The sequence below is a fragment of the Grampus griseus genome (assembly GCF_964374135.1).
Source record: "Grampus griseus genome assembly, chromosome: 7".
Lineage (NCBI taxonomy): Eukaryota > Metazoa > Chordata > Mammalia > Artiodactyla > Delphinidae > Grampus > Grampus griseus.
This window is the reverse complement of record NC_139001.1, coordinates 37,654,253-37,666,415: the sequence shown is the minus strand read 5'-3', so window position 1 is coordinate 37,666,415 and position 12,163 is coordinate 37,654,253. Positions and strand designations below refer to the sequence as shown.

Here is a 12,163-nt window from a genome sequence, read left to right as displayed (position 1 = left end):
ACATCCTTCATAGATGGTCCCTTCTTTGATCCATGGTCCTATCAAGAACCACACATTGCATTTAGTTGTCATGTCTCTTCAGTCTCCTTTGAATACTGACTAGTCTTCCAACCTTTTTTTAAGTCTTTCCAGACAACAGATAACTTTAAATTACAAACTAACGTTTCATTTTAATAATATGAATAACATATACATGTGTAAAGAGAAAGAGTTTCTACTGCCAGTGATCTGTGGCCTAACAAATAGATGTTTCAATTTGTGCTAGCTTGTGCTAGCTCATTACCTTCAACTGAATTAAGTCATTTAAAAAGCTTTTAAAAGCTCATTTACTAGTTTGCAAGGACCAAAAGGAAAAAATTCAAGTGGCACAAATGGCCAACCCCCTCCCCCAGCTAAGGGAGAAAACCTTCTCTAGTTCCTCAAGATGGGGTGTGGTTTAAAGTAGAAAATGTAATAACATTATCTAGTCTGAGGCACAGCTTGTGGGAGCAAGTCTCAGAAATTCAATATAATGCAATAGGGTTAACACTGAAATTAGCAGTCCCAGTTTGTAAACACATCTCAAAATTTTTATACTGTGTCACAGCACCGCCAGCACCACGCATTTTTCCTGCATTTCTCCCCAAAACTGTTACAGCAGCACAGGCAGCCAGGGGCCTCCACCACGATTAATCACAAACAGAAATATCCTCACTTGAGCTGGCTGATTCATTTTACTATTCTCTCTACTGTTGCTTCTGTTTTAAGTATTTATACATATACATATATATATATATGTATATGTAAGTTCTAACCCATATTTGCTCCCTTCCCTCACCACCTAGAACACTTTTTCCCCTGGTATAATACAAGGAAACCTCTCAGGGATTAGCAGATTGGCTAAAGGGTGAGTGGAGATCTACCCTTCTTTTTTTCCTTTTTTGAGCATTTCCATTTCAGCAATATTTGAAGCTTTTTTTTCCCAACCACTAGGTACATGTATCACTTTTAAGTAAATAGGTTCTTTTAAAGAACCACAAATGCTACCGCCATCAGGATCCAGGCAAGAAACATAAACGGGTCAATCAGGCCAGCCAAATAGTATGCCATCTCCCCTCTACAGCATCAGCGTGGTCCACTGACCACTTACATCGAAATCACCTGGGGCACCTGTTACAAGGACAGACTCCTAAGCCTCAGACACACTAAATCAGAACCTCCAATGTATGAGCCCAGGCTTCCACATTATTAATAAACGCCCCAGGAAACTCATACCTAGCCCGTCATCCCTCCATTTCCAGCCTCAGCCCACTCTCACCAGAATCACCAATTTTATACTTTCTTCTAGGTCACATACAACTAAAAAACCAGGAAGGGGAACTGTTTCACAAAAATTGCATCACACCACACCTATCATTGTGCAGTGTGCTGCCCCATCAACACATCAGTTTTATTTTCCTTCTAAAGAACTTTTCCATTATAAGTTTTCAATAGCTATTATCCTTTTTTGGATAATATATTTATTCAGAACTACTTTCATCTACTGAATTTTACCTACTGATTTTATGTCCTTACTGATTAGGACCAGTTTTCTTACAAAGGTACACAAATATTGAATTAGCATTTGTATAAAGCCTGTATGAACTGTGACTGGATACTTATTGAATCAAATGGGGCTAGGCAGCTGTTCATGGTTAAATTCTTAGGGCGAGGTTCATTACTAAATTTCAACAGGTTATGTATATAGTTCAACCAGTTACTATTTCTGTATCTTTGTCTGTATGGATTAAAGTCCAAAAAGCTAGTGGATTTTGTTTTGCATTGTAAACTGCAGCACATTTACAAAAATCGTGTTATCCACAAAATTACAATAGATTCCACAAAACTCAGCAATTATACAAGTGACAGAATTAAAAACTAGAAAACGCTGTAATTATTTCTTAATAAAACTTGTGCCAAAATACCAAACATAATACAATCAAATATTTATGAACAAACAAATGTATCAATATGTTCATAAATAAGGTAACTTTGTTTTGTTTCCAAAATAAATAAAATTTGTGGAATACAGCAAAATATTAAGAATTGGTAAAGCTGGGCAATGCGTTACACTATGTTCATAACACTTTTTCCTACACTTCCCTGTATTATATTTCATAATAAAAATGTAACTTTCAATCTGTAGAAGTCATTAAAAGTAATTTTTCTGGGCTTCCTTGGCGGCGCAGTGGTTGAGAGTCCGCCTGCCGATGCAGGGGACATGGGTTCGTGCCCCGGTCCGGGAGGGTCTCACATGCCGCGGAGCGGCTGGACCCATGAGCCATGGCCGCTGAGCCTGTGCGTCCGGAGCCTGTACTCCGCGGCGGGAGGGGCCCCAGCAGTGAGAGGCCCGCGTGCCGCAAAAAAAAAAAAAAAAAAAAAAAAAAGAAAAGTAAATTTTCTAACTTTTCTCCCAGCAAGGGTTTATAAAAAACTGGGAAAGAGAAAAAAGTTGTCTTTAACTCCTTACTTTCAAAGCTAACACTAAATTACAGCTACTGATATGCAGGTATTCCTGTACTTTCTTAAAATACGAACTAAAAATAATCAAATAGATAATTTCTGATAGCAAACGATGAACGCATAAGACTTGATACCAAGTATGAAAAAAAAATGAGGTGGAATATATTCAAAAGAATAACCAGAGGTCTAAGATATTAAATAAAAAACTTGGACTTCCCTGGTGGCACAGTGGTTAAGAATCCCCCTGCCAGTGCAAGGGACACGGGTTCGAGCCCTGGTCCGGGAAGATCCCACATGCCACGGAGCAACTAAGCCCGTGCGCCACAACTACTGAGCCTGCGCTCTAAAGCCTGCAAGCCACAACTACTGAGCCCAAGTGCCACAACTACTGAAGCTCGAGTGCCTAGAGCCCGTGCTCCACAACAAAGAGAAGCCACCACAACGAAGAGCAGCCCCCACTAGCTGCAACTAGAGAAAGCCCGCACAAAGCAAGAAGATCCAACACAAAGGAAAAAAAAAATTTTTTAATAAAAGACTTGAGGAGGCAAACAAAGAAGGAAATGTTTATGCTAATCTGTCCCCACCTAATCCCTTTCCAATTTAGCATCTCTGTAATTCAAGACATTCAGATGTGAAAATAAAAAAAATGAACACTGTCTGCTAGACACCATAGACTAGGACCGCCTAGTGGCCACACATATGATTGCCAAGAGCTGGCACTCTAATCCACCCAAACCCATAAATATTCCAGCCTTCATGCTGTGCACATCAAGTTTGCGCTTTTTTATTACCAAGTAGCATTCCATTGTACTACAGCGTGTTTACCCATTCTCTATGGGGCATTCAAGTTGTTTGAGTTTGTAGAGGCTGCTGTAAACATCAGTGTACAGGTTTTTGTGTGAACACAGGTTTTAATACCACTTGGGTAAATACCTATGAGCAGGATGGCCGGGTCTTATAACAAGTATTTGTTTCATTTTATCACAAACTCTTGGTTTACTTAAGCAAGTTTAAGGACAGAGGAGAACTGAATTATTCTGTACAACAGAAGAATTTTGAGAAATAAAATGGAGAAGAGGAATTAAGAGAACAAGTAAAATGAAGAAAAGCTGGGGTAAGTAAAATTATAAAATTCAACAGTTTTATGGTGTTAAAGAAAGGGTAACAGAAGGTAGAAACATCTAATATGGATTTCTAAGTTATCTGATTATCTGAATGAAAGCCTCACTTCTGTTCTCCACCCAACCCTACCCCCATCTTCAGTAAAGTCTACTGAGGGGGAAGGAGGCTTCTATAGTAGGACTCTTGGTTACTAATGCTGAACACTTAAAAAGAAAGCAGGGATTCCTTATCTTGACAGCAGATTTGGAATCCTAAAATTAAAATTATGCATAGTCCTTCAAATACCCAGAGTTGGAAGTGGTTAAAAAAAAAAAAGCCTTAGACAAGAAATCAAAGTACTAGTTAAGTATTAGACTTTTATTTACCAAAGAGCCTGAAAGAGCCTCACTAAAGGAGGATCCTTGAGGGTAAACGGTCAAGGGGTTTTGACCGGGGTCAAAACGGGGTTTTTCTTAAGTTGGTATTCGTATTTTAAGGCATGTCTATCACTGGGAGTCCAAAAAAAAAAAAAAATGACACACACACAAAAAACTATTTCAGGTAGTAGTTAAGTTTATTAAAAAATTTTGAGATTATATTCATTGCCATTAAAATTATAATGGGACGGGCACCTGAGTTTGCAAGTCCTTTGTTAGAGCTCCTTGCCATGGCTAGTCCAACCTAAACCTGAAGTATGATTTCAGAACTGTGCTCACTTCAAAACCCAATAATATTCTTGGAGCTTCCCTTGCTTGTGGGCCTACTGACACCTTGACTGCAGCAGTAGTGGTGGGAGAGTCTAAGAGAAAGTTGTGAGTGTTTTTATTGCCATCTTCTCTTTTCCCTCGAGACTGTGGGAAACTCTACAGGACAAAGATACTGCAACAAATTAATGGCAAGAAAAAGAGATGGAGGAACAAAGATTTTAAGATTAATCACAATGTATGAACTTTATTTGGAACTTGATTCCCAACACTGATGGATATTTTATTATATTAATTTTAGGTGCAATAATGGTATTTTTTTTTCTTATTTGGCCACGCCACACAGCTTGTGGGATCTCAGTTCCCCGACCAGGGACTGAACCCGGGCCACGGCAGTGAAAGCACAGAATTTTAACCACTAGACCACCAGGGAACTCCCAACAATGGTATTTTTTAAAGTTGTTACATTTTAGAGATACACACTGAAAAATGTATGGATAAAATGATACATCTTGGATTTGCTTCAAAATAATGGGAAAGGTGGAAAAGACAAGTGAAGAGATTAAACAAAAGTGGCCTTGCCTTTACAACTGTTCAAGCAAGATGATTAGATGATGGGCACAACGTGGGGGTTTATTTTACTATTCTATTTTTGTATATGTTTTCAATTTTCAATAAAAAGTTAAAATTTTTTAAAAGCATAGTTTTAAGTTTCTCCCTTTTTCCTCATTCTTGGTTCTCCTTTCTTCTAACCCTTTGAAACCACACCCTCTGACCCCATGCAACAGAAAATAAAAGCTCTCTCTTCTCTGAAATGGAGTCCTCTGCTACACATAAACAGAGTTTTTTTTAGTTCTTTTACGTAATAACTTTAATCTTAAAAGTTCCAATTCTTTTTCTTTGTCATTTTCTTTCTTTTCCAGCCTTACTGATCTTGCAAATGATGGTAACGTAAAATCTTCTAAATGTTAATATATATATTTTAAAAACTAAATTTGTTCCAATGAGCTACAAAAAATAAATGTTATTATTCAATTGAAACCCCTCTTTTTGGGGAGAAATTCTGATCCTAGGAATATTTTCAACTATCAGAGAACAAATCCTTCCCTAGGAGATAAAAATTAATTAAGTGTGAATTAATGAATAAATTTGTGAACTGGCCCATTTGAAATCTCAATTCACTCAATAAATAAATTTCCACTTTTCATTTACTTAAAAATTACTGTATTACTTTTATAATCCAAAAAATGTGATAACTTAAAATTTAAAATTATAGACATTTTTCTGACATAAATACATCAAATGTTTTATCTGGGAACTGAGTTTGACATCAAAAGACAGTACTGCTGGAAGTAGGGGTCTTTTAAAAGATGGGCAACATCTAACCTACTGTTTGTATTTTAAACTAAGACCTAAATATCAAACTCTGAGATAAACCACCACTGGTCACATCTGATACACCTGTTTAACTGCTCCCCACCAATTCCATTCTACTGGTTTCCCTTTCTGTGCCTTTTCTTTCTTCTATGCCTCACACATTGCTAAGTCCAGCTTGCAGCACTTCCTCCTCCTTTATTCCTCCTCCTGAGGAATAAAGATAATCTTTATTCCTCATTTTTAATCTGTATTATTTGCAACGTTCTAATTACTGTTCATTATGTGTTACACAGACACAGTCTTTGGATGTTAATCACTCACTGACACTTTTCAGTCTGGCCCATAAGTGACATCTAATCTCCACCAATCAGAAGCAGGTGGTGAGCAAGGATTTCTCAAATATGAGACTTCCAAAAGACATCCAGAAAAATAGAAAGTATATTCTGTATACCAACTCTCAATCTTTTCCTTCAACAAAACCCCACTAGGACAACTAACTATAACGGTAAATTATTTTACTAAACACTACAGATAACAGTTCCTAAATGATTAATTCCTAACTAATATCAATGAAATTAATTCTTAAATAATTCTACAGGAAAAATTTTTTTCAAAATCTTTAAGCAATTTCTTTTCCTTTTTATTTTGACTAGCAACATTCATCCTGAATATCTACAAAACCAAAACAGTAACTATTCTGGACACAGGAAAATAAAAATCTCAGAAGATTCAGAGTAACAAAATGATTATTCCAAGCCATTCTGCAAGCAAGAGACTAAGGGAGAAAACTTTTTCAGCCTTGTGATGCCCCCCAAAATCCATTCAAGGGATAGTGGCAAAACAAGCCAATATATGGGATTTCTGGATAATCCATCTATTTTCCTTTCCAAACAGAAAAGTGTGTATTCTCTCATGGGCCAAAATCACCAACAGCTGAAGAACTGCTGAATGGCAAGATTATGCACATTAATAACTATATACACTTGACACAATTTAACATGCAGAAAGGGATTATATTCAACTTGAATAAGTCCAGCTCTTTTTGTATTTCAACACTGGAAAGCATAAGCCACACTGACCCAGGATAAAAAAATAATTGGGTTGGTTAAAGAGGATGTTAAGGCTTGATCTTAACAGAAATATTTGAAAGGAACATGACAACAAGAAAAAAAAGTTATCAGTTTGGTTCAATGATGGGAAGGTACAACAATAACCTACTTCAGTTTAAAGACAATATTACTTACTTCACAAGACTCAATTACAAAGTACTGATGCAGCCATTAATTTAACAATAAATTATAAGGTACAAGAGCAATGTCTTTACCAGCAACATTATTTAGAACAAAAAGATTATATAATCTTTATTTAAAAAGGCAACATGATAGACAACTCTAAGACAAAAATTAAACAAGTATTACACATTGTAAAAAGTTTCTCCAGGGAGTTCTCCGGCAGTCCAGTGGTTAGGACTCGGCACTTTTACTGATGTGGCCCATGTTCAACCCCTGGTGCAGTAACTAAGATCCCGCAAGTTGAGCAGCACAGCCCAAAAAAAAAAAAAAAAAAAGTTGCTCCACTGAGGTTCACATTCAAAACCTCCTCTCAACTGCTTCAATAGCCTAAAAAGTTGCCCTTACTCCCTTTAGGTCATCCTTCACTCTGCAACCAATGACTTTCCTAAATCACAGAAGTAATCTGTTACCTGGGAGAATGAGGAGGGCACTTTATCCTGTAGATATCCGAAGGCCAAAGCGAAACCTAGCTCAGCGTCCAAAGCCTTCCCTAATCTGATGCTAACCTAACATTTCCTCCTCTGAGCTCAGAAGGTTCCCAAAATATAAGTCCTACTTCTCACCTATCTTTGCCAAACAGATGTATTCAAACCTACCCAATCGTTCAAGTTTGTGTCCCCTTTCTGTGACACCCTTAATACTTACGGTATAAATTAATCTCTCAATAAGTGTTGATAAAATATTCAGCACTCATCACGCACAAGGTACTGTCGATACCAAAGTACACTTTCTGTACACAACTTCAAAGTGGAAGAGAAAACCTTAACACAATAGAATATTCTAAGTAATAACGATTTATAGAGTGCTGCAGTAGCAGAACAAAAAACAAACACCAAGAAACTAATTCTGCTCCAGGTTATCAGAGATGGCTTAACAAGTGAAAACAGAGATGGACCTTGAAGGACTAGCGTTCTCCAGGAAAATGTCATGAGGAAGGAGCAAGAAACTACGTAACATTCATCACTAACATTCATCCCACTGTATTATACTCCTAAGTGATGGACAATATCTTGTATACAGACGGTATTCAGATGTGAAACTGAATGCTCCAATACTTTCTTTATGGCCTCAGCTAATTCATATTGATAGGAAGCATAATCCCAAATAAGAGCAATTTTGGTAAATGAATTGCAATCTTCTGTAGACCAAAACTTTCAACCGGGTTTCTAAAACGCAGGAAAACTAATCATAACTTTGATTTTCCTATCCAAAAGTATCTTATGATAAAGATACCAATAAACAAGTAATCAAAGCCACAAAATGCCCCAAATAAATAATCTACTCCTGAATAAACAAGAATAGCCAACATTCTTACTTTTTCTAATTATTTTGCAAAAAGTATGTTTGAGATAGTCTAAAGACAGAAATGCCTAAAAAACACTTCAGGGTTAAAACAGTGTTTAAATCCCAAATACCTAACAAGAATAATAAAAATATTAAAGTTATTGCCACTTCATTAGCCTGTTTCTTAAGTTGCAGAAAGCTAGACTTCAGTTCCCATAGGTGATACAATTATTAATAGCCCCAACCAACATTTCCAGATGCATCTACTTTTTCCCTCCTTGCATTCTCTTTTCCTGCTACAGCCAACCACTCAAACACATCTTTCACGACTCACTGCCTAGGTACAAGATGGTCTCTCAGACTCAAATGTCCTCCCCTAATTTAAAACCGATTGATCCTTTTAGACCAGGGACACCTCACCTCCTCTATGAAACAGCCCTAAGTATAAATTAATTACTCCGTTCGTTACCCAGGTTCCCAGAACATGTTGCTTATACTTTTTTTAAGCATTCATTTGCCTCATATAAAAATGAAGATGTATACGTATCTGTTTCCCCACTAGGCTGTAAAACTTGATGGCCTTAGTCTTCATTACCTCTCACAGACTAACCCCGAGCCAGGAACCTAGAAACGATGTGTGAAATAGTGACTCTTGGAAGCTCGTGTTTGATGAAAATTTCAGATTCCAAGTCAGAAATCAAGGAATGCAGCTCCAACTTCCCATGCCTCATCTTTTCTCAACAGTGACCCTACTTCCTGTCATTTCTGGATACTCCCTGACGGGGGACTCCAGCCTATTCCCAACATTTTCCTAATGCATACTCTGTATTCCACAAAACGACCAACTACTTCAAATACTTTGGCCATTAACGTGCCTTTCTCTCTTCCACCAATAATATGGTAGGAAGAAAAAGACCTTTGCTTTCTTTGGAGAAAGAAAACGACCCATATTATACTAAAAGTGATCCAGGGAGGAAAAAACTACCAGATTTTGTTCCCAAATCATTTCGAACAACAACAAAAAAAAAACCGAGGTAAGTATCTTGGACGCCTGAAGTCATGCAGATTAACCAAGGTTAAGAGTAATGGGCCTCAGTCTGACTAAACTCGACTGAAGGCTGCCCGGAAAGCGGCTGCCGTATTTCAGTGCTTTCCTGGCTCTCCCATGCACAAACTATGCCAACGGCAGTTCCGAGAGGCGAGGAAGACTTTGTTCCCACGCGCTCTTCCCCGCTCCCTTGCCCAAGAATCTTCCTCAGAGAGCCGTTTAACGAGGCCCCCGGGTCAGAGAAAAAAAGCAACACTGAAGCAGCAGCTCCCGAACACTGAACAAAGCGCCTGTCGGGGGTGTACGAGTAGGACGCCATTACGCGGGGCAGTGGCCTGCGCCGCTGGCGCCGAGCAGACGACGCGGGCCCTGAAGAGCGGGCTCGGGCCCCCAGAAAAGGAACCACAGGAAGAGGCAAAAACCTAGGAAGCCAAAGTCTTAGCAGGTTGGGCAGCGGAGAACCTACGTAACAAGGAAAAGACCGCTTACCTTCGTGGGTTTTCGCGATCTTCGCCATTTTGTCCACTCGAACACACAGACGGAACTGGCGCTCCCAAGAACTTCCGCTCGTCGCCGCTGCCACGGAGAAAAACAGCTGGGGGGCCGCTCTCCACGCAAGCGCCAAGCGGGAGCGCGCTCCGTCGATGACACGTGACAGAACAGGCACCTAGATAGAACAGAGAGGTGCATTGTGGGTGGAGGGAGGAGCCAGGGTGGGGTCCGGAGGCGGTTTTCCCGGTAAACCAGAAAAGGGTTAGATGAGCCTTGGTTCCTTAATGTGAGTAACTCTGCTCTGGAGTAAAGTGGATTACACCAGGGTATACCAGGTCAGTTAAAAACAGTCACTGAAAGAAACATTACAGTTTCAGGGCTGGGAGAAGCCTCAGGCCTTCAATCCCCTTCCTCCAAATTCACCGGACCGGCGTTCTGGAGCCAAACAAAAGCTTTCTTTAGCATGTCTCAGATGTTGCAGTGCTTAGTTGCAGAAACAGTTACAACAGTCTCATCCCTCGCGCTGTAATTCAAGGTCATTTTTCTTTTTTTCTAAATACCATTTGGATAGGAGTTTCGTCTACAATATACGTTCCCAAACACTACTGAAATTCACATAAAGTTGGTAAATTGTTGCTAATTCCATAAATCCCATAAAGTGGATAAACTGTGGCTAATCCCATTTAAGAAATGAGAGAAAAAACTAGGGCGGGGGGTATATATAAATTGTGCAATATCACACAGTTATTAAGTTACACAGCAGGAACTCTGCCAGTCTTTTAAAGCCTTTTTAAACTTTCTGAGTTCTTAGAAAAGCCCTGATCGTCAGCATTAACACTAATGAAATGCCTCTCTTAATCCTAAACGTCATTCCTAAATCAGGAATTTTTAAAAGATAAAAATACAGCGGTGGGGTGGATAGGGAAAGTGGGAGGGGGACACAAGAGGGAGGAGATACGGGGATATATGTATATGTATAGCTGATTCACTTTCTTATGAAGCAGAAACTAACACCATTTTAAAGCAATTATACTTCAATAAAGATGTGAAAAATAAATAAATAAAATATATGCTAAAAAAAATACAGTGGTCTTTTTTCTTCTAAGCATCAGCTATATGAGCAGAGCATAAGCTTGTATTGTCACACTGGCCTTGGACTCTGAAGAACAAAAGAACTTAAGAGGGAAGTTGGTACTGGAAGCAACCTTGTAAAGCAGATAAGGGTCAAGTTATAGCTATCACAAAGAAAACAGTTTACCTTGCTGTGTGACTGACTCAATACAAATATGTAGTAGAAACTTTAGTAACAAAAAAGTGAGATTTTTTTATTAGCATCAATGAAAAAATCAATTTGATGGGTTAAAGTTTTCATTTGTTTGATTTAATTGTTTTAATTTAGGTTAAACAGTAGCCGGAGGAAGAAGGGGATGAGATAAGAGAGGAACATGTAGATTATGCCTATTGTTGGTAAGTTCTAGTTCTTGGATTGTCAGAGGGTCCACAAACATTCCTTAAATGGTTTATAACCTACACATAGATTACGTATATTCTTTTATAGATACAAAATAGCATATTTTAAAATAATAAAAGAAAATGAATAAGAAATAATGAATTAGAAAAGGGTGTTATATGTCCATCAATAACCAACAAGCTAAAAGAATTCATCCATGTTGGCAAAAAGATTGCAGGTATGTTGCATTTCTTGATTCATGATTTTTTATCTTAAATTCGTTTATACAAGACAATCACAGTCATGTAAAAATATATGAAAAGGAAATTCACCAAAATGTTAATAGTGGATATTTGTGAATGATGGAATTTTGAGTGTTTTTTTCTTTATAATTTTTAGTATTTTCCAGATACTCCGCTATGAGCATGTATTATCTTTATAAACAGAAAAAAATAAATGAAAAGCATTTGTAACACTATGTTTTGTCACATGTCCTTTGTCTTTCCAAGATAAAAGCTGTGCCTGCTGGCCACTTTGTATTATGTGCATATTTCTCTAGGTTCCTCGGTATTAAGTTACTTTTGTAGGGCAAGGACATATATTGGGTAGTGAGGTATGAGAGACTTTGCCAAAGATCAAGTGAGACTCCCTTCTCTTAATCTTCTAAAAGATGAATTGTCTTTAATAAAAGAATGACTTGGATTTTTACACAGTAAGAAACAAGAGTTTTTTTAATAAGTACTCTTTACTTTCCATTTCCAAAATTAATAAATAATAATCAGATATTATTTAAAATGGATTTCCTACCCTTTTCTGGTAAGGTTTCTTAATTTCAAAAGTCAGAAGGGGTTATCTCCCCTCCCTTTTATAACCTAAACCATTGAGAATGATGACACCCAATTAAAAGGAAAGTCCTTTCCTTTTCTTATCAAGG

At 37.9% G+C, this 12,163-nt stretch overlaps 1 protein-coding gene across 3 annotated transcripts in view; it reads right to left on the bottom strand.

The window, feature by feature from the left end:
• Window positions 1-12,163, bottom strand: part of SF3B1 (splicing factor 3b subunit 1) — a 61,881-nt gene that overhangs the window by 26,108 nt on the left and 23,610 nt on the right. For 2 of the 3 annotated variants that reach the window (XR_014296971.1, XM_082657975.1), the window contains exon 1: window positions 9,777-9,926. Coding sequence is in view for 2 of the 3 variants with exons in the window: in XM_082657975.1 (XP_082514101.1) it covers window positions 9,777-9,804 (28 nt within the window). In the remaining variant the exon portion in view is untranslated. Of the gene's footprint in view, window positions 1-9,776; window positions 9,955-12,163 lie in introns of those variants that run through there. The other variant, XM_082657977.1, reaches the window with a different exon arrangement.